The 20,868-nt window shown below is 44.4% G+C and overlaps 1 protein-coding gene across 1 annotated transcript in view; it reads left to right on the forward strand.

The window, feature by feature from the left end:
• The window catches only part of Sf3b3 (splicing factor 3b subunit 3), a 162,220-nt gene that overhangs the window by 26,940 nt on the left and 114,412 nt on the right, over positions 1-20,868 (forward strand). Inside the window, exons 4-5 of the mRNA XM_068390881.1 lie at positions 17,080-17,250; positions 18,143-18,315. Coding sequence (XP_068246982.1) covers positions 17,080-17,250; positions 18,143-18,315 — 344 coding nt within the window. The remainder of the gene's footprint in view (positions 1-17,079; positions 17,251-18,142; positions 18,316-20,868) is intronic.

Genomic DNA, 20,868 nt, shown 5'->3' on the forward strand with positions numbered 1-20,868 from the left:
ACAACAAGGTCTCCTGTCAGACCTTATCACCTCCGGGGGGAAAGCTCTCAAATTTATGGCGTATCAGGCACTCTCCTTGACGGCCAACTGGGTCCTCCGGAAGAGGGACGCAGTGCTTTCCAAAGTGTCAAGGAAAATCCCAGACAGACAGGCGCGAGTGATTCGCACCCTACCCCTAGGGGGCGAGTCCCTGTTTCCGTTAAAGGAATTAGAAGTGCTGATGGAGAAGGTGTCCAAGAGGAGAGAAACCATCGTCCCTAAGCAAACATCCTCCAAGAGGCCTCCTTATAGGAGGTCAGTCTCGGATAGTGCCGTGACCCCTCAGGCTGTCCCCAGCTCTTCGAGGAGGGACGCCCCCGCCTCTTCCTGGACATCAACTCCTCAGCCCTCCCGCAGGGGAGCTACAGCTTCTGCCAGCTCCTTCAGGTCGGGTTACTCCGCCTCGAAGAGGGGCAGATCAGGCCGCCCCTCTAGGAGAAGGTAGAGGGAGAGGCCCCCTACTCCCGCCCAAGCCTCGGGTTGGGGGATGCCTCAGACCCTATTGGCAAGCATGGAAAACGTATGGGGCGGATGCTTGGACGGTGTCCGTCCTGAAAGAAGGCTACAGGATCCCCTTCATAGCGGACTCACCCCCTCTTATTCCAGCCACCCAAACAGAATGGTTAGCTCCCAGGGACCCGTTGAAAAGGGCTACCCTGCAAAAAGAAGTTTCCTCCATGTTGGAAAAGGGAGCCATGGAAGAAGTCCTTCTCCCAGGGCCAGGCTTCTACAGCCGCCTGTTCCTGGTGGAGAAAGCAACGGGGGGGTGGAGACCGGTGATAGACCTGTCGGCCCTCAACAGGTTCGTCAAGAAGACGGACTTCAAGATGGACACCCCAAAATCCGTCCTGATGTCCTTGAGGGAGAAAGATTTTATGATGACGGTCGACCTCAAGGACGCGTACTTCCAAATTCCGGTCCACCCGTCGAGTCGGAAGTTCCTCCGGGTAAAATGGGGCTCCCAGATCCTGCAGTTCCGGACCCTCTGCTTCGGACTGTCGACGGCCCCTCAGGTGTTCACGAGGGTCTTCGCGACAGTCTCAGTATGGGCTCACGAACGAGGTATCCGCCTCATCAGGTACCTGGACGACTGGTTGCTCCTTTCCAGTTCAAAGGCCCTCTTGGAAGAGCAAGGAAAGGACCTCCGTTTCTGCAGGAGTCTGGGAATCATTATCAACCTGGAGAAATTGAACCTAACGCCATCCAACAAAATGGGGTACTTGGGGATGACGTTGGACACCGTGCAGGGGAAGGCCTTCCCCTCAGAAGACAGGATACAGAACCTCGTCAAGATCATTCAGCCGTTCCTGTCGGGGCTTCCCAGGAAAGCGAAAGACTGGCAGAGGCTGATAGGCCATCTGGTCTCATTAGAGAAGCTAGTCCCCCAAGGGAAGTTACGGCTCAGACCCGTACAATGGAACCTCAAGGCTCTATGGTCCCAGACAGGCTCTCAGAAAACATCGATCCCAGTCCTCCCGGACACGAAAGCAGCCTTGAATTGGTGGAGATGCCGGTCGAACTCCCTCAAGGGGATGCCCCTCGGGTCCTGTCCCCCCGAGTTTCTCCTGTTCACGGACGCCTCCAGCCTAGGGTGGGGAGCCCACCTGCGGGAGGAAACAGCAAGCGGGACCTGGTCAGAGACCGAAAAGCATCGCCACATCAACGTCCTAGAGCTAAAAGCAGTACAAAAGGCATGTCTGCACTTTGCAAGTCGGTTGAAGGGAAACACCGTGGCCCTAATGTGCGACAACGCCACGGTGGTAGCCTACATCAAGAAACAAGGGGGCATGAAGTCGAAGGAACTGTGCGACCTCACCGTAAACATCTTGCACTGGGCGGACGAACACCAGGTAACACTGCTAGCAAGGTTCATCCCCGGGAAAAAGAACGTGCTAGCCGACGGCCTCAGCAGGATAGGTCAGATAGTAGGGACAGAATGGTCCCTACAACCAGCGGTGGCCAGACTCATCCTTCAACGCTGGGGCTCCCCGGTGATAGACCTATTCGCAACAAAGCTCAACGCCAAGTTACCGGTTTATTGCTCCCCGGTACCAGACGAAGGAGCAGCCCTAGAAGACGCCTTCCAGCACAGGTGGGACAACCTGGACGTTTATGCCTTTCCCCCCTTCACGCTGCTAAGACAAGTGCTCAACAGAGTAAGAACCTCCCAAAACCTAAAGATGACTTTGGTAGCGCCCTGGTGGCCGGAGAGAGAGTGGTTCGCGGATCTGAAAGACCTGGCAAGCCATCCGCCATGGCCTCTGCCCCCCAGGTCAGATCTACTGAGTCAACCGCACTTTCTCAGGTTCCACGACAACCCTCTCTCTCTTCGCCTTCACGCCTGGAGACTATCGAGCGACTCCTGAGGAAGGAGGGGTTCTCCTCCTCCACAGCCAAGAGGATGTCCCTATATCTAAGAAAATCCTCTACCGTAGTCTACCAGGCGAAGTGGGCCGCCTTTACGAAATGGTGCGCGACAAAACAAATAAGACCTCTCAAAGCCTCGGTCCCTGACATAGCTGATTTTCTAGTGTACCTTAGGGATAAAATAGGAAGGTCAGTCCCGGCTATTAAAGGAGTACGAGCAGCCTTAGGCCAAGTCTTTCTCCTGAAAGGCATCGACCTGGGGACCTCAAGACACATAGGGATGCTGATTAGAAGTTTCGAACAATCCTTCCCTCCCCAAGCCAGGAGAGTGCCTAGATGGGACCTGGCCAAGGTCCTGAAAATGTTGTGTCGTCCGCCCTTTGAACCACTCAGAGATATCGGGGACAAAGATCTCACCCTCAAGACAGTCTTCTTGCTAGCCTTAGCTTCGGCTAAGAGGGTAGGTGAGATCCACGGTCTCTCCTACGACGTGGCACACTCCAAAGGGTGGAAGGAGGTATCTTTCAAGTTCGTACCCTCCTTTGTAGCAAAGACTCAGAACCCAGCAGTCTGGGACCCGAGGTTTGAAGGTTTCTCTGTTCCGGCCATCCCCAAGACAGGTAATACGGACGACCTGAAGTTATGCCCGGTCAGGACGATCAGGAAATACCTGGAAAGGACGGCCCATCTCCGTCCGGGTGCCAAAAACCTCTTCGTCGCTTCAGGCGTTAATAAGAAGCAAGTGTCCAAGAACACTATTTCCTTCTGGCTGAGACAAGTCATCACTAGGGCTTATGAAGAAGACAAGGTGGCGGTACCAGGCACTCCCCGTCCCCATGACGTCAGAGGCCTGAGCACTTCCTTGGCCTTTGAGAGAAATATGGCAGTGGGCCAGATCCTGCAGGCCGGCACTTGGTCACACCAATCGACCTTCACGGCCCACTACCTCAAAGACTACTCAAGAAAGTCTTTGGATGGATTCTCCATTGGGACAGTCATCGCCGCCCTCCAAGCTGTGTAGTGGCAGGCTGGAAGACGTCCCCAACAAGTGAATAGACTCATCCCTACTTCTTCAGGAGAAGATTCAGTAGAGAAAATGTCAAAGAGGTAAGCCTTATATTATAAGCGTAAGTTTTTCCACTGCTACCCCCTATCCGCTCTCTGTACCCCCGCATTACGTAGCCCTCCAGGCACCATGTGCCTAACCAAGTGGCAGAATGGCTCTCCCGCCTCCTAAAGTGTAAGTCTCCGAAGAGGTAATTCGAGGTAAAGTATTCGTGTCGGAACAAATGAAAAATTTTAAGTAATTTTTATTTTTCCTAACATACTTAATTGAAAAACCTTTCAGTTTTTTCCTTTGGTCAAATAACCTGTTTATTGACGAAAGGTAAGTGGGCTCTTCTCTTCGGTGCGAAATCAAGAGAGAGAGAGAGAGAGAGAGATAGAGACGGAGAGAGAGAGAGGAGAGAGAACGTTCCGATCTTTATTCTCGTCCCAAGCGAGTAACGTTGTTCTCGAGTCAGTTTTTACTCTCGTCCCTAGTCTCTGTACGGGGAGAAAGGATAAAACGTTTTTAGTTTTTATTCTCGTCCCAAGGCACTGTACGGTGAGAGATTGAAAACGTAGTTTTGAATGAACTAGTGTTTAGTCTCCTTCCCAGCCACTGATCTTTTTATCTTAAAATATGTTTACTGTTTTTTTTGCTTGTATTAATGTGCTTACATTATACGACTGATTTCGCAATTATAACCTTTTGATGAGGGTAGAATTGCGTGCTTCAGGTAGAAATCAGTTTTATTCATACCTTATGTGAATTGTTAAAAAATTCGATTTCAGTGAAATAAGTGCAAAACAGAAAATCGTAGTGATAAAGTGATAATTGCGCAAAGTGTTATCAGTGTTGCGACCGAGGGTTCGTCTGTTCGTGCCTGTCGTTCGCCTAGTCCGAGACCTCTTGCAAGCTCCCAAGCCCAGGGGAGAAGTAATGTCGTACGACTTATGGGTTCGAGAGGACTTGATCAGCGAACAGACGTTCCCTCTATGGTTTCAGGCGTGTCTCATCAACACCGCCCCTACCATAAGACGAGCGAGACGATTTTCTCCTCGTCATCCGAAGGCTTTTCGCATAAGAAACCGTGGAACAAGGTTTCGAGGCCCTTTAAGCGAAAGTCAGTCCTTTCAGGACAGGTCCAGCGTCCTGGTTTTAACTATTAGGACAGCTCTGACCCTATGCAGTCATCGGAAGACTGCTCGCCGCCTAAACAAAAGCGTAACACAGGCTCCGAGAGTCTTTTTGTAGGCAAGGTTTTGCAGTCACAGACGTTACCCTCGTCTCTTACCGCAACCATTCCCGTTGATCCTAAATGGGTTGTACGGCAAGACATGCAGAATAAGCTTGCCTCTCTTATGGAGGACTATTCTGCTGAGCAGGTTCACGATGATCCTCGCCGCTTAGCTGATCGAGATCCTGGCCGTCAGCCGCCCAAACGAACCTTTGCTCGTCCTGTTGACGTTGACGTTACAAAGTCACGTCAGTCACGTTTTGTAGAGCCTCACTCGATGCAGTCCAGTGTTGACTTTCAGCCGCTTGTGGATGTTCAGCCGCTGCCGCATGCTCTTGTTGACGTTCAGGACGTTCGCCAACCAGCGAAGTTGACTTGTTTTGACGTTGAGCGTCAAGCACCGCAGTCAAGAGTTGTTTTGACTGCTCAGTCTAGGCAGTCAAGGCAGTCTCGAGTTGACGTCGAGCGTCCTCCCGCACCTGTTGGTTGTTGCTGGTCAGTCCTTTACATGACATAGCGTCCTTGACTGCTACTGTTGCTCCTTTGCGTGTGGACTCTGTTTGTCAAGCATTGCCACCACGGCAGGTCTCTCCCTTGCTTGAGACTCGGCTATTGTCGGACAAGGTTCCTTCAGATGAGGAAGTTGCTGTTCCCCCTCCTACTGATATTCCCTTGAGGACTCTGTCAGATGGAGAGGAGCCTAAAGCTGCTCAGCCCTCTATGGACTTTAAATAAATCATGCTGATTTTTAAGGATCTTTGTCCAGATCTTTTTGTAACTGCTGCTCCTCGTTCGCCTAAACGTCAGAGTTTACACTAGGCTTAGCTACTTCGAAGCCGTTGTTTTATAAGCTAGTGCTCTCTCGCTCTTCTAAGAGAGCTTTACGTTTGCTAGGCGACTGGTTTATCACCAGGAGGAGTTTGGGGGAGACAGCCTTTGCTTTCCCTACTTTTAAGCTGGCTTATAGAGCGAGAGTCTGATATGACACGGGAGAAGTTCTCGGCTTGGGAGTTCCTGCCTCTGCCCAGATAGACTTCTCAAACCTCATAGACTCTCCCTGGCGCCTGGCCATGAGACGCTCCAAGATTTTATGGTCGACTTCAGAGCTAGACCATCTCCTGTTAGGATTTTTTTTCGAGCGTTTGAAGTTTTGCTGTACAATTATGTCATGCATAAACAAGGCTTTCAGGGATGGCTCCAATGATCTGACAGCCACGTTCTCTGCAGGAACAAGTCCCTCAGGGATGGCTCCAATGATCTGGCAGCCATGTTCACTGCAGGAGTACGTAAGAGGCAAGTGCGCTCAATGTGTTCATTGTCAAGACAAACTTCACGATGAAGTCTACCAGGCTGTCTTGACAGCATTAATGGAAGGCGACTGGATGGTCTCTCTCGACCTTCAGGAGGCATACTTCCACATTCCTATACACCCGGATTCCCAACCGTTTCTGAGGTTTGTTTACAGGAATGTGGGGTACCAGTTTCGAGCCCTGTGCTTTGGCCTGAGTCCTGCTCCTCTCGTGTTTACGAGGCTCATGAGGAATGTGGCAAAATCCCTCCATCTATCGGGGATCCGAGCCTCCCTGTACTTGGACGACTGGCTTCTCAGAGCATCGTCCAGTCTTCGCTGTCTGCAGGATCTACATTGGACGTTGAGTCTGGCCAGGGAGTTAGGACTTTTGGTCAACCTAAAAGTCCCAACTGATCCCATCCCAGATTATTCTATATTTGGGGATGGAGATTCGCAGTTCAGTTTTTTTCGGGCTTTTCCGTCTGCCACCGAATAGAACAAGCCCTGCTCGAAGTCCAACTAATGCTGAAAAGAAAACGTTTGTTCAGTCAGGAGTTGGAACAGTCTCGTAGGGACTCTCTCATCCCTGGAGCAGTTTGTCTCACTAGGGAGACTACACCTTCTGCCTCTCCGGTTCCATCTAGCCTCTCACTGGAACTAGGACAAGACGTTAGAGACGGTATCATTCCCAGTCTCCGAACCAGTAAAGGCATGCCTGAAATGGTGGGACAGCAATATCAGTCTGAGAGAGGGACTATCCCTAGCAGTCAAGAACCCAAACCACGTGTTGTTCTCAGACGCGTCGGATTTGGGTTGGGGTGCGACCCTGGATGGTCGGGAATGCTCGGGTCTGTGGACCTCAAGTCAGAAGAGCATGCACATCAACGGCAAGGAGCTATTAGCAGTCCACTTGGCCTTGATGATATTCGAAAGCTTCTTCGAAACTAAGTGGTAGAGGTCAACTCAGACAACACCACAGCTTTGGCGTACATCTCCAAGCAAGGAGGCACACACTCCTTCACGCTGCTCGAGATCGCAAGGGACCTTCTCTTATGGTCAAGAAATCGAGGCATCTCCCTGTTGACGAGATTCATCCAGGGGGACTTGAACGTCTTGGCAGACTGTCTCAGTCGGAGGGGTCAGGTGATACCCACGGAATGGACCCTCCACAAGGACGTGGGCAAGAGTCTTTGGGCTACTTGGGGTCAACCCACCATAGACCTCTTTGCCTCCTCGTTGACCAAAAGGTTACCAATCTATTGCTCTCCAGTCCTAGATACAGAAGCAATCCACATAGACGTGTTTCTACTGGATTGGTCTCTTCTGGACTTATATGCATTCCCACCATTCAAGATAGTCAACAAGGTACTGCAGAAGTTCGCCTCTCACGAAGGGACAAGGTTGACGTTGGTTGCTACCCTTTGGCCCGCGAGAGAGTGGTTCACCGAGGTACTTCAATGGCTGGTAGACTTTCCAAGAAGTCTTCCTCTAAGGGTAGATCTGTTACGTCAGCCCCACGTAAAGAATGTCCATCAAAGCCTCCCCGCTCTTCGTCTGACTTCCTTCAGACTATCGAAAGACTCTCAAGAGCTCGAGGCTTTTCGAAGGAGGCAGCCAGTGCGATTGCAAGAGCGAGGAGAGCTTCTACCATTAGAGTATACCAGTCGAAGTGGGAAGTCTTTCGAGACTGGTGCAAGTCAGCATCTGTGTCCTCGTCCAGTACCTCTGTAGCCCAAATCGCAGATTTTCTTTTACATCTGAGAAAGGTTCGCTCCCTTTCAGCTCCCACGATTAAGGGCTACAGGAGCATGTTGGCTTCGGTCTTTCGACTTAGAGGCTTAGATCTTTCCAACAATAAAGATCTCCAAGATCTCCTTAAGTCTTTCGAGACCTCTAAGGAACGTCGTTTGGCAACTCCTGGATGGAACTTAGACGTGGTCCTAAGGTTCCTCATGTCAGACAGGTTTGAGCCATTACATTCAGCCTCCCTGAAGGATCTCACCCTCAAGACACTTTTCCTAGTGTGCTTGGCTTCGGCTAAAAGGGTCAGTGAACTTCATGCCTTCAGTAAGAACATCGGCTTTTCTACAGAAAAAGCCACTTGTTCACTTCAACTTGGTTTCCTGGCCAAAAATGAACTGCCTTCTCGTCCTTGGCCTAAATCTTTTGATATTCCTTGCTTATCAGAGATCGTAGGCAACGAACTGGAAAGAGTATTATGTCCTGTTAGAGCTCTTAAGTTCTATTTAGCTTGTACTAAGTCATTACGAGGTAAATCTGAGGCATTATGGTGCTCAGTTAAGAAACCATCATTGCCTATGTCAAAGAATGCTTTGTCATATTTTATCAGACTGTTAATACGAGAAGCTCATTCTCACTTGAATGAGAAAGACCGATGTTTGCTTAAGGTTAAGACGCACGAAGTTAGAGCTATAGCAACCTCCGTGGCCTTCAAGCAAAATAAATCTCTGCAAAGTATTATGGACGCGACTTTTTGGAGAAGCAAGTCAGTGTTCGCGTCATTTTACTTAAAAGATGTCCAGACTCTTTACGAGGACTGCTACACACTGGGTCCATTCGTTGCAGCGAGTGCAGTAGTGGGTGAGGGTTCTACCACTACATTACCCTAATTCCAATATCCTTTTTAATCTGTCTCTTGAAATGTTTTTAATATTGTTTTTTGGGTTGTACGGAAGGCTAAGAAGCCTTTCGCATCCTGGTTGATTTGGCGGGTGGTCAAATGTCATTTCTGGAGAGCGCCCAGATTAGGGGTTTGATGAGGTCCTGTTGTATGGGTTGCAGCCCTTAATACTTCAGCTCCTGGGAATCTTTCAGCATCCTAAGAGGATCGCTGGGCTTCGTGAGGAAGACAGACTAATAAGGCAGAGTAATCGTCTAAGTCAACTTCCTTACCAGGTACCTTTATATATTTGGGTTTTGTTATGATATAACTGTCAAAAACTCTAAGCATATACGCTGTAAACTTAATTAACTCTGGTCTCTACCCACCACCATGGGTGTGAATCAGCTATTATATATTCACCGGCTAAGTTGAATATTTAAAGATGATATTTTAATTATAGCCCAGCGGCATAGTAAGAAATATGAAACCAATTGTTCAAATTGTTCTAAAAGCACCAAAATTGGCACACATGTGGATTAATACATTCTGAACAATTTTGGATATGGAGGCATTCAAGATTCTCCCCGTAGCACATTTGGCGGCCATTTTTCAAAATGGCCGCTATTTACCGTTAGCGTCATTGAATATGTACCATAATTTGTCTTTTTGTGGATGCTAAAGGTGATAAGTGTGCTAGAGGTGATAAGTATTGTACAATTACACATACTTCTGTGCTTACCAAATAATTTGGCTACCATTTCACAAGAAAATGAATTTTACTTTGCAGCGGCAGCGTTGGTGGCAGTGACGGCGGCTGCAGTAATAGTATAGTGTTGATAGTCATGGTGCTTGTAGTAGTAACTTGTGGTAACATGGTGGTGTTTTGTGTCTTTGCAGGTGAGGCAGCAGCAGCACCACCTGACATCAGAGACGCGTTGTTCCAGACTGCAGCCATGGCAAAGAAGTTCCAACTGGTCGATACTTTTGAGCAACGTACTCCCACAACACCTCCTGAGACAAACTGGAAGCTGTGTCTTGTATGTCAAGAGGAGACAACAGAGTCACTTGTCTGCCCAGTACTGTCTAAACGCCGAGACCCTGGGAGTGGATACACGACAATGGCTGCAAACTTGGTCAAATTTGATGAACTCGGAGAACTGCCAAGAACTGTTCAGTTACAGAGACTAGATGAAGGACAAGGTGTTGAGGCGACAATGGTTGCCCACCAGGCCAAGTGGCATAAAACATGTATGCTCAAATACAATAACACAATGCTACGAAGAGCAGAGAAGAGACGCATCGCAAGCAGCTCAGCATTTGATAGTACTGACAATGTCCAGGCCAAGCGCGCCAGAACAGGACATGAGCAGAACAACGCGTATGTCAAGGGTGATGGAGGAGCCATCGGCCTCACAGACAATCCAACTGCACTGAGGCGCTGGATGGTTGCCGGACCGGAGGTTGCTAGAGTGATTGTGGAATTTGACGACTTCAATCTGCATCCACACGATCAAGAGGAGACACGTCACCACGAAGAGACACCAAGTGTGCAGAACACTTTTGCCAGAGATGTGCGCTCACTCGTGGCCGTCATTGAAGAGCTGGGCAACCCTTTCGAGGAGGACAGTCAGGACTTGCTGGTGCTCGACACAAAGGAGATCGCAGACCCTGCAGTCATAGAAACAGTCCGTAACGCCAAGCAGATTGGCCAAGACCAGTTTGAAGCATTCTCAAAGGAATGCATCGTGGACAGAACCAAGTCCATTTAGGTGGCAATCCACCGGAACAAGCTACCACTGTTTGCGACCAAGAGAGGACCCAATATACCCAAAGGAAAAGAACAGGTCAAATCTCTGAAGAATGATGTTGCGCTCTTCGCACGATTATATATCGGCTGCCAGACCCGTGATGGGAATCTAGAAGAGTTCTTCAGGCATGAAAATCAGCAATGCCCTCCAGCTTTATCTGACGGAGGGAGACTGTACCTATGGAGCAAGAGTGACTTGCTGGTGTGCCTTGAAGGCCATGCTGAGCCTCAGTTTGAAGCTCCTACTGTCACTGCTGTTGTCCTCGATGGAGCAGTAATCGTACAGATGTTGAAGCCGGGTACTGCCAACACGTTCGAGGAATATGCACAGCAAGTGTTCATCCCATACGTTGTACAACGTTTCCAACATGTATCACGTCTTGACCTTGTGTGGGACAGCTACAGAGCAGATTCCCTGAAGGCATCAACCAGAGAACAGCGTGGAAAGGGAGTACGTCGGCGTGTTGTCGACTCAGCAGTCATACCAGGAAATTGGCAAAGTTTCCTGCGAGTTGATAGCAACAAAGTGGAGCTCTTCAGCTACCTCTCCACCATGCTTGCAGAGTCCTTTCAAGAAGAAGGCAAGGAACTGGTCGTCACTGATGGGGAGCAGGTGATCTGTGTTCCACAGCAAGAGGATGTCAACTCACTCGCACCATGCAACCAAGAAGAGGCAGACACCCGCATGATGCTACATGTAGCACATGCTGCACAACATGGTCACCACCAGATACAGGTTCGAACAGTAGATAGTGACGTCGTGGTCCTAGCAGTGATGGTAGTCCAGAAACTACCAGCTGGAGACGAACTCTGGGTATCCTTTGGGACAGGCAAGAACTACCGCTACATTGCAGCCCATGAAATAGCTTCCTCCCTTGGTCCAGAGAAGGCATGTGCTCTTCCAATGTTTCATGCCATCACAGGGTGTGATACTGTGTCAGCCTTCGTCGGACATGGGAAGAAATCTGCCTGGGCAACATGGAACACGCTGCCAGAACTCACTGATGCCCTGCTGAGTCTGGCAAATGCACCCACAAGCATCCAAGAGGATACAATGCATGTCATCGAGAGGTTTGTCATACTCCTGTATGACCGCACAAGCAAATGCAAGGACGTCAACAAGGCGAGAAAGCAGCTCTTTGCAAAGACGAACTCTGTTCAGAACATCCCGCCAACCTACGCTGCTCTGGAGCAGCATGTGAAGAGATCTGCCCTTCAGGGTGGTCATGTCTGGGGCCAGGCATTGGTACCAACGCCCGTGCTCCCTCCACCAACAGACTGGGGCTGGCATCGGAGTGATGATGGGCTCTACACACCACTCTGGACCACACTCCCTGAGGCATCCAAGGCCTGCTATGAGCTGGTGTCTTGCGGATGCAACAAAGGCTGCAAAAACCGCTGCAAGTGCAAGAACGCTTCACTGCAATGCACTGGTCTATGTTTCTGTGAAGGCGAATGCCAGTAGATTGGGACAGAAAACTTGCTAACCAACATTATGATTTGTAGACATTCATAATTCTGGTGACCAGATTTGAAAAGTTCGGAATCATAATTAACATAGTGTGGCAAAATCTACGTTATTGTATTACATGTATGTACTGCAGGATTACACAAGTACTGTGCCTAGAGACTGGGCTTTTGGTCGACTATATAACTACAATCTGACCATACTGTAAACTTCCCGTACTCTGTGTATTATTTTGACTAGCAATTTTGCCAGCAATTTGAAATAAAAAAGCAACTTGAGCAATTAAAGTGTGTTCCTGAAATCAGGTACTGGTTATTAGAGGTATTATGTCATTGAGTATTGAAATCTTCATCAAATGTCCACTTTTTCCACAAAATGGCGGCCAGTTTGGGGGCCATTTTTGAGAAGATTCATCTAAATATCTGTTAAACATTTATTGATGTTAATTCTGATGTAAAAAAAGGGAATTTTGGCCCATCTAGCACCAAACTAACGACACATAATGAAGTCTATGTAATGACGCTAATGTTAAATGGCGGCCATTTTGAACAATGGCCGCCATATCTTCCTAAGGGCTAATCTTGAATGCCTCCATATCCAAAAATGTTTAGAATATATTAATCTACATGTGTGCCAATTTTGGTGCTTTTAGACCAATTTGAACAATTGGTCTGCTATGCCGCTGTACTATATAAAATAAATTTTTGAATATACTTACCCGGTGAATATATAAATTAAAGGCCCCCCCTTCCTCCCCGATAGAGACCCAGCGGGATGAGAAAAATTGGGTCTGTTTACATGTATATGCGGTATGTGGCCGATAGTTGGCGCTGGTGGGCACACCCGCAACCTTCATAGCGATCGCTCGCGAGTTTTTGTGTGTGTTTTCTGTCGAGCCGCTGGAGCAGCAGCTATTATATATTCACCGGGTAAGTATATTCAAAAATTTATTTTATAATTAAAATATCATTTTTCATATTTTTTGATAATTTTTTGAGAAAATTCAGGCATTTTCCAAGAGAATGAGACCAACCTGACCTCTCTATGACAAAAATTAAGGCTGTTAGAGCAATTTAAATAAAATATACTGCAAAAGGTGCTGGGAAAAAAATAACCCCCTGGGGCTTAAGGGTTGGAAATTTCCAAAAACCCCGGGGGTAAAAGGGTTAACCATAAAAGAAACCCTTTCTGTTACAACCCAGGAACATAATTGGTAGACTATCCTTAAATCTGCACTCTTTGGTGTAGATGCAACAGTTCCTCCTTTACTTGAACCAGATGGCTCTGTCATTCACTGTCCAAAGAAAAAGGCAACCCTTTTGTCTGATGTGTTTGACAGTAAACAGAGTAATTAGAAACTTGATCTTCCTCATTCTTGTTTTCCTGAGGTTAAACTAACTAGTTTAGCTTTTCGATCTCGTGAGATTAAAGCTCTGTTGATGGACCTTGATGCTTATGGAGGTAGACTCAAATGGTATTTTTCCTTTGTTTTTTTTTTATAAAGATTGCAGATTTCTTAGCTCCAATGTCATCTGTTTTTTTTTTTTTTTTTGTAAGTTAGCAAGAAGAGGAGCTTTTAGCACTTGTTGGAGAATGGATAATGTTACTCCACAATGTAAATGTGTTTGTTGTAGGTCAAGTTCAACTGATTACTGCTCAATTCCCATAACTTCCATATCTAAAGTTTTTGAACGTCTTTTGGCAAAACGTCTTAATAGGTTTGCTGAAGGTAATCATCTGTTCCCTTGTTTCCAATTTGGTTTTTGTAAAGGCCTTGGAGCATGTGATGCCCTTCTTACAATCTCAAATGCAATATAGAATCCTTTAATTTTGTTCACGAACTTTGTATGATTGGACTTGATTTTAACTGCCTTTGACCGTGTTAATCAGGAGGCCCTTATTTTCCGATTTAAACAGTTGGGAGTGGGTAGGTCATTTCTTAGCATCATTATTGAAATTTTAAGTAATAGATTGCAAAGAGTTGTTGATGGGCTCCATAGTGAATAGAGGAATGTGATATCTGGTGTTCCTCAGGGTAGTGTTCTTGGCCCATTACTTTTCATGTCATGTGGTTTGGCCTAGAAAACAAGCTTGTTGCATATGCAGATAATTCTACACTCTTTGTATTAATTCCCTCCTGAATGTAGATATGAGGTTGCTAAATCCCTTAATAGAGATCTAGCTAAAATTAGTGCATGGTGCAAATTATGAGGCATGAAGTTGAATCGTACCAAACTCAAAGTATGATTGTAAGTAGATCAAGGACAGTGGCTCCTCAACATCCAGATCTCATCATTGATAATGTTTCTTTAATTCTGTGTGACTCTCTTAAAATTTGAGGTGTGATTCTCGACAGCAAATTTACTTTTGAGAAACACATTAGGTCTGTGTCTTCTTTAATTGCACCAAAAATTGGCTTATTGAGAAAGTCTTTTAAGATTTTCGGTGATCAATTTATTCTGAAGTGTTTTAATTCTTTCGTTCTACCTTGTTTCGAGTATTATTCTCCTATCTCATCTTCAGCTGGTGATTCTCATCTTAAATAGAACTTACGGTCTATTAAATTTCTTATTCCTGATCTAGATATTAGTATCTGGCACCGTTGTTCCATTAGTTCATTATGTATGTTGCACAAGATTTTTCATAATTTTGATCATCCTTTACATTCAGATCTTCCCGGACAGTTCCATCCTGTTCCTAATACAGTACTAGACATGTAGTTAATTCTAATAGTCAGGCCTTTTCCATTATGATGTTCAATATTACACAGTATTTTAGAAGTTTTTATTCCAGCTGTAACCAAGTTGTGGAATGATCTTCCTAATTGGGTAGTTGAATTGGTACAACTTCAAAAGTTCAAAGTTGCAGCAAATGTTTTTATGTTGAACAGGTGACATAAGTCTTTTTATAGTTTATATATGAAATATCTGTTTTGATGTTGTTACTGTTTTTACAGTGAACCCTCGCTACTTCGCGGTTCGACCATCGCGGATTCACCACTTCGCGGATTTTTTCCATAACCCATATATATACAGTAATATATATATATATGTATGCATGTATTTATGTATATATGTAGGTATGTATATGTGTATACATATAAATATATATATACACACACACACACACACACACATATATATATATATATATATATATATATATATATATATATATATATATATATGTATATATCTAAAGTAGGAAGATGTGATGTAGTTCTAAGGGAAAAGTATGGGAAATATGTCTGGGTAATAAGCAAAGCTCTACCTCCAGTTTGTTTCTACATTATGATCAGAGATAAATGTAAACAAAACATTGGTTGCCATTTTTTATCGTGCTTTTTAGCATGTTTAGGAAATGCATGATATAAAATCACCTTTAATATTTGTGCCTGTTTTAGTTTAGGGTACTGTAGTACATGCATTAAGTGTTCTGTACATTAAAGGGTAGTTTGTTAACAGTACTACGTACAAGGGAAGGTGTTAAAAGTCTGAATATACATGTTGAATAAATAGGTAAATATGGTGTCACTACTTCGCGGATTTTCACCTATCGCGGCCGCGACTGGAACCTATCTACCGCGATAAACGAGGGTTCACTGTACTTACATACATATACCAAGGCACTTCCCCCAATTTTGGGGGTAGCCGACATCAAACAAATGAAACAAAAAAGGGGACCTCTCCTCTCTACGTTCCTCCCAGCCTGACAAGGGACTCAACCGAGTTCGGCTGGTACTGCTAGGGTGCCACAGCCCACCCTCCCCCGTTATCCATCACAGATGAAGCTTCATAATGCTGAATCCCCTACTGCTGCTACCTCCGCGGTCATCCAAGGCACCGGAGGAAGCAGCAGGGCCTACCGGAACTGCGTCACAATCGCTCACTATTCATTCCTATTTCTAGTACGGTCTCTTGCCTCTCTCACATCTATCCTTCTATCACCCAGAGCTTTCTTCTCTTCCATCCATCCACCCAAACCTTGGTCTTCCTCTTGTACTTCTCCCATCAACTCTTGCATTCATCACCTTCTTTAGCAGACAGCCATTTTCCATTCTCTCAACATGGCCAAACCACCTCAACACATTCATATCCACTCTAGCTACTAACTCATTTCTTACACCCATTCTCACCCTCACTACTTCGTTCCTAACCCTATCTACTCGAGATACACCAGCCATACTCCTTAGACACTTCATGTCAAACACATTCAATTTCTGTCTCTCTGTCACTTTAATTCCCCACAGCTCCGATCCTTACATCACAGTTGGTACAATCACTTCATACAGAACTCTCTTTATATTCATGCCCAACCCTCTATTTTTTACTGCTCCCTTAACTGCCCCCAACACTTTGCATCCTTCATTCACTCTCTGACGTACATCTGCATCCACTCCACCATTTGCTGCAACAATAGACCCCAAGTACTTAAACTGATCCACCTCCTCAAGTAACTCCATTCAACATGACATTCAACCTCGCACCACCTTCCCTTCCTGTATATCTCATAACCTTACTCTTACCCACATTAACTCTTAACTTCCGTCTCACACACCCTTCCAAATTCTGTCACTAATCGGCCAAGCTTCTCTTCCTCATCTGCAACCAGTGTAGTACCATCTGCCAACAACAACTGATTTACCTCCCATTCATAGTCATTCTCATCTACTAGTTTCAATCCTTCTCTCTCTCCCTAGAGAGAGAGAGTTATTTCCTTTCTTCACTGGGCTAGTTTTCCTTGTTGGAGCCCATGGGCTTATAGCATCTTGCTTTTCCAACTAGGGTTGTAGCTTAGCTAATAATAAGGATAATTGTGAAGTGACTATGTGATTGCATAATAATTTCATGATAGATAGCCATTCAAAGATATAAAACTACTTGTCAGTAACAGATCTTACGTTATATAGAAATGTAAAGAAATTATCTGCTGTGGGTGCAGTATTGCACTTTCTGCAATTTTATCTTGTTAGTGAAAATTTTTTTTGTTGGAGGTAGCGTCATCAGTGTGCCTCCTTGCCATGTAAACATTTCTATGGATATTTGCATAATTTTTTCAGCCTCTACCTGGACCTGCTTTTCAGCCTTCTACTTGACCTTTATTCTTGCTTTTGTTTCCTCTTGCTTCCCAACACTTATTAACTTGAACTTTATGGTGCAAATTATGTAAATCAGTCAATTGAAGAAAAAACTTCCCTTCCAGATTATGTTGTTGTCGGGTCCGACTCTGGCCGTATTACCATCCTGGAGTACAGTCAAGCTAAGAATCAGTTTGAGAGGATACACATGGAAACTTTTGGGAAGAGCGGATGCCGTAGGATTGTCCCTGGCCAGTACCTCGCCATTGATCCTAAAGGGAGAGCCGTGATGATTGGTGAGTTTTTTATAGATCAGTGTTTTGCATTTATGAGTGGAGAAAGAGATTGAGGATTTTATAATTATTGTTGGTTATGTCATTCATTTCAAATTATCGTTTGGCTAATTGTTGTATATTAGCTATTTGTTATTTATATTTTATTTTCTACTTTTCAGTTTCTTTTACCTTAGTCAGCTATTTTGCATATTTGTTTTTGTTGGTTTGTAGCTTTCTGTTTTTGGTTTTAAATCATATAAGAAATTTTTTAATTTTTAGATGTGTAAACAATTATAGGGAAAGTACAATTCTTTTTTTGTTAGATTGGTAAGAGCTTCAAGCAAAGTAGTGTTCTGTCATTGAGGTATTTCTTTATTTATGAAGATTGTCATTTGTTGTGTTGTTACAAATCCTAAGGTGCTCACATAAAAAAATGTTGGCTAATTCTTAACATGACCATTGGTGGGTTGAGAGGTATGGCTAACAGCCATATTCCAAAATTTGTTGTTAAGGTTTAAGGTTAACCTTTCTACTTGTCATTAACAGCCCACTTTTGATTGCATGGCAGTGCTAGTGCATACCCACATTGAATGGAGGAATTGGGAACATGAGTACAGTGTGTCTAGTATGGAGCAACGATTGGATTCTTAATTTTCTGATGTTTTGATTGATACAATTGTGTTTTGTTTATACTATAATTCATAATTGAATGATAAAAATTGTTTATTTGGATTCTATGCATTTGTTTCAATTTAGTATATGTTTGCATAGTCTACTACTGTATAGACACTTTTGGATAACCAACTTGAACCTGATCTGTGCCCTTTTGAAGCCATCAATGGTTGTGGATACAGGAGGGCTTAAGTACGTTAATCATTTTATTTCTGCAAGTTAGTATTGCATTGAATTTCAGGTGCTGTGGAAAAACAAAAGCTTGTCTACATCTTGAACAGAGATGCTGCTGCTCGTCTAACAATTTCATCCCCACTAGAGGCCCACAAGAGTAATACTTTGGTGTATCACACTGTTGGAGTTGACGTCGGGTTTGAAAACCCACTGTTTGCTTGCCTGGAAATTGACTATGAGGTAATGGACCATTTTTATTAATTTGTGTGATAATAATTTGTGGTTAAAACTAGCTAGATAGAACATTAATAAGAATCACATCCATGAATTACATGTTCAGAATCAGGAGGATGGTGAAAATACTCAAGAAAAGAAACATTGCTATTGGTATGGATAGTTGTTCTTATGCTTATACAAACCTTTTGTCCCTCAGTGGAGCTGGAATGGCAGTTTAATTTGTTAATGAGGTAATTAAAGACAGGTCTTGGGGGAGTATCCCCGTCCACTTTCTTGGCAAAGGTATTCCACTTTAGTCTTTGGCTGATATGCGTACAGACCTACTGTCGCGACCTATCCAGAGCCTCTTATTACCTCCTCCAAGGAGATTATAAAATCAAGTTGGTTTATTTATTTATTTGGGTGTCTGTCTGTCTGTGGACAAGATTACATCAACATTGTTCGACGGATTTTGACAAAATTTTCACCACTGATGGATTTTAGGTCTTGGATGACCCCATTAAATTTTGGCGATAATTTGGATCCGGATTTGCATTTATTGCCATTGTAAAGATAACATTAAAACAAATGATGTATTTTGACGAAGTTTCCCCCACAGATAGGCCATGGACAACTCCATTAACTTTTGGAGATGATCCAGTTCTGGATCTGGATTCTAGATCCACATTTGCATTTTTCACGATTTTAAAGATTACACTAAAATAAATTGATGGGTTTTGACGAAATTCTATTTTCGCCAAATTTTATCAATGGATGTATATTGAAATTTTGGAGGTGAAACAGATCAAAATAATGATTCTGGATCAACATTGCACTTTTCACCATATAGAGTCAGCACATGAAAAAGAGGATGTATTGTCTGTAAACAATAGTAAAATGTTATAGTAGATTCATGCACAGTTAGCATATGGAAAAAAAGAAGGGTTTTGTCTGTAAACTTGAGTAAAATGTTGGCAATATTCATTAGTGGAGGTCTGAAATCTCTGATTGCTCTCGTTATTTTTCTCTTTATGGAAGTGAATGGTTAATTATTGGCTATGTGGTTATGAATATAAAGTAAGAATTGTTTCTACTGTATACTGTATGTCATACAAACTTTCAACTATTAATATGATTATGACTTTCAGTGAAACTGTAATAGCCATTTGAATTTTTAACAAAGTAGTACAGTAGTACTGTAGTATGTAGCGGGTAGGCCCCAACCACCCACCAGGTAGCTAACTTTTACTTTGACTTTGGCTGCTAGAGAGTACAGACGTACTTCTAGGTATCCTCATCTGGCTGTTTTATTCTGTTGCTCTACTTTCAGATTTGATTTATGGTCTTGCAGACAATTGTGTTCAAGGGATATTAATGGAAGAAATCCAGAGTATGTAGTGTTTACGTATAAAAGTAATTGTGTTAGTTTTCTATGCTGCTTACTGTTATCCAACATACTTGTTTCTTTCGAGCAGCATGTCTGTAGCTGTTGTACCCCTTGTGTATATGGCCGCACAGGAATGACAACAACGTTAACCTAAGGAAGTTTGTTTTCCTTGGATGTTGCTGGTGCTCCGTTGGAAGAAGAGTTCCACTTCTGCCAATTGTGTAGAGAAGTACCACCGTCCTTCTTTTTTTTCTTTATTGTCTACTGATCTTGGAAGGCACCAAGGAAGTATTGTCATTGGCTTGCACGACTCTAGAAAAGACAAATCTCCTGCTCTCCCTTTTCACCTGCATCATCTTCATTGAGTATTTGGTGTGACTCCTGAAGAAGGACGATTAAAATACATTGTCAAAAAGTCCAGGAAGTCCGATCAATAGGAGTTCCATACATGTAACTCCTACTGATTACTCCAGAGGGATAGTGCCAGTCAGGATGAAATGGCTTCGCCTTTCTTTTCCCTTCCTTTACTATGACTCTCTCTCTTTGGGGAGAAAGAGGGGATAGGCTCATGCTGAGAGTCTTGCCTTAACCGGAGGAAGCATTGGTATGCACTGCTCATGCTTGTGTTGGTCCGAAGGCAGTTGCTATGAGAATCCATGTACACAAGTAATCTACACATATGCACGGGACGCATAATGTTTCCACATGTATTGGTTTTGAACTTCCTACCTTTCAAACTCACAGGCTTTGCTTACAGTGTTTAACCATAGTGACCTTTATTTGAACACCTGCAAGGACTAGATGCATACCCACATTAGAATTCTGCACATACCGAATTTTCACTTGCATGGTCTCTACTTTACTGATTTTATGCACTCTGGCTCTATATGTTATGCAGTCTTTTACCTGCTTCCATTCTCACACATTCATGGAAGGACTGCGTTTATCTGCATCAGGATTCTATACTTACAGTCTTTCATACATATCAGCAATATCTCCAGGCACACAGTTTCTGACAGTGCTGGCTTTCTCACATATACAGTATATACAAGGTCTCCACATGTACGGTCTTTGACTATGTTGCCTTTCTCGTTTAAGCGCAAGGTCTCCAAAGTATTCAACAACCCCAGATCTACATTCAGGAGGTGGAATTGAGGCAAAGACAGTACTATCATCTGCATATGCAATGA

Source organism: Palaemon carinicauda, chromosome 17, assembly GCF_036898095.1.
Source record: "Palaemon carinicauda isolate YSFRI2023 chromosome 17, ASM3689809v2, whole genome shotgun sequence".
Lineage (NCBI taxonomy): Eukaryota > Metazoa > Arthropoda > Malacostraca > Decapoda > Palaemonidae > Palaemon > Palaemon carinicauda.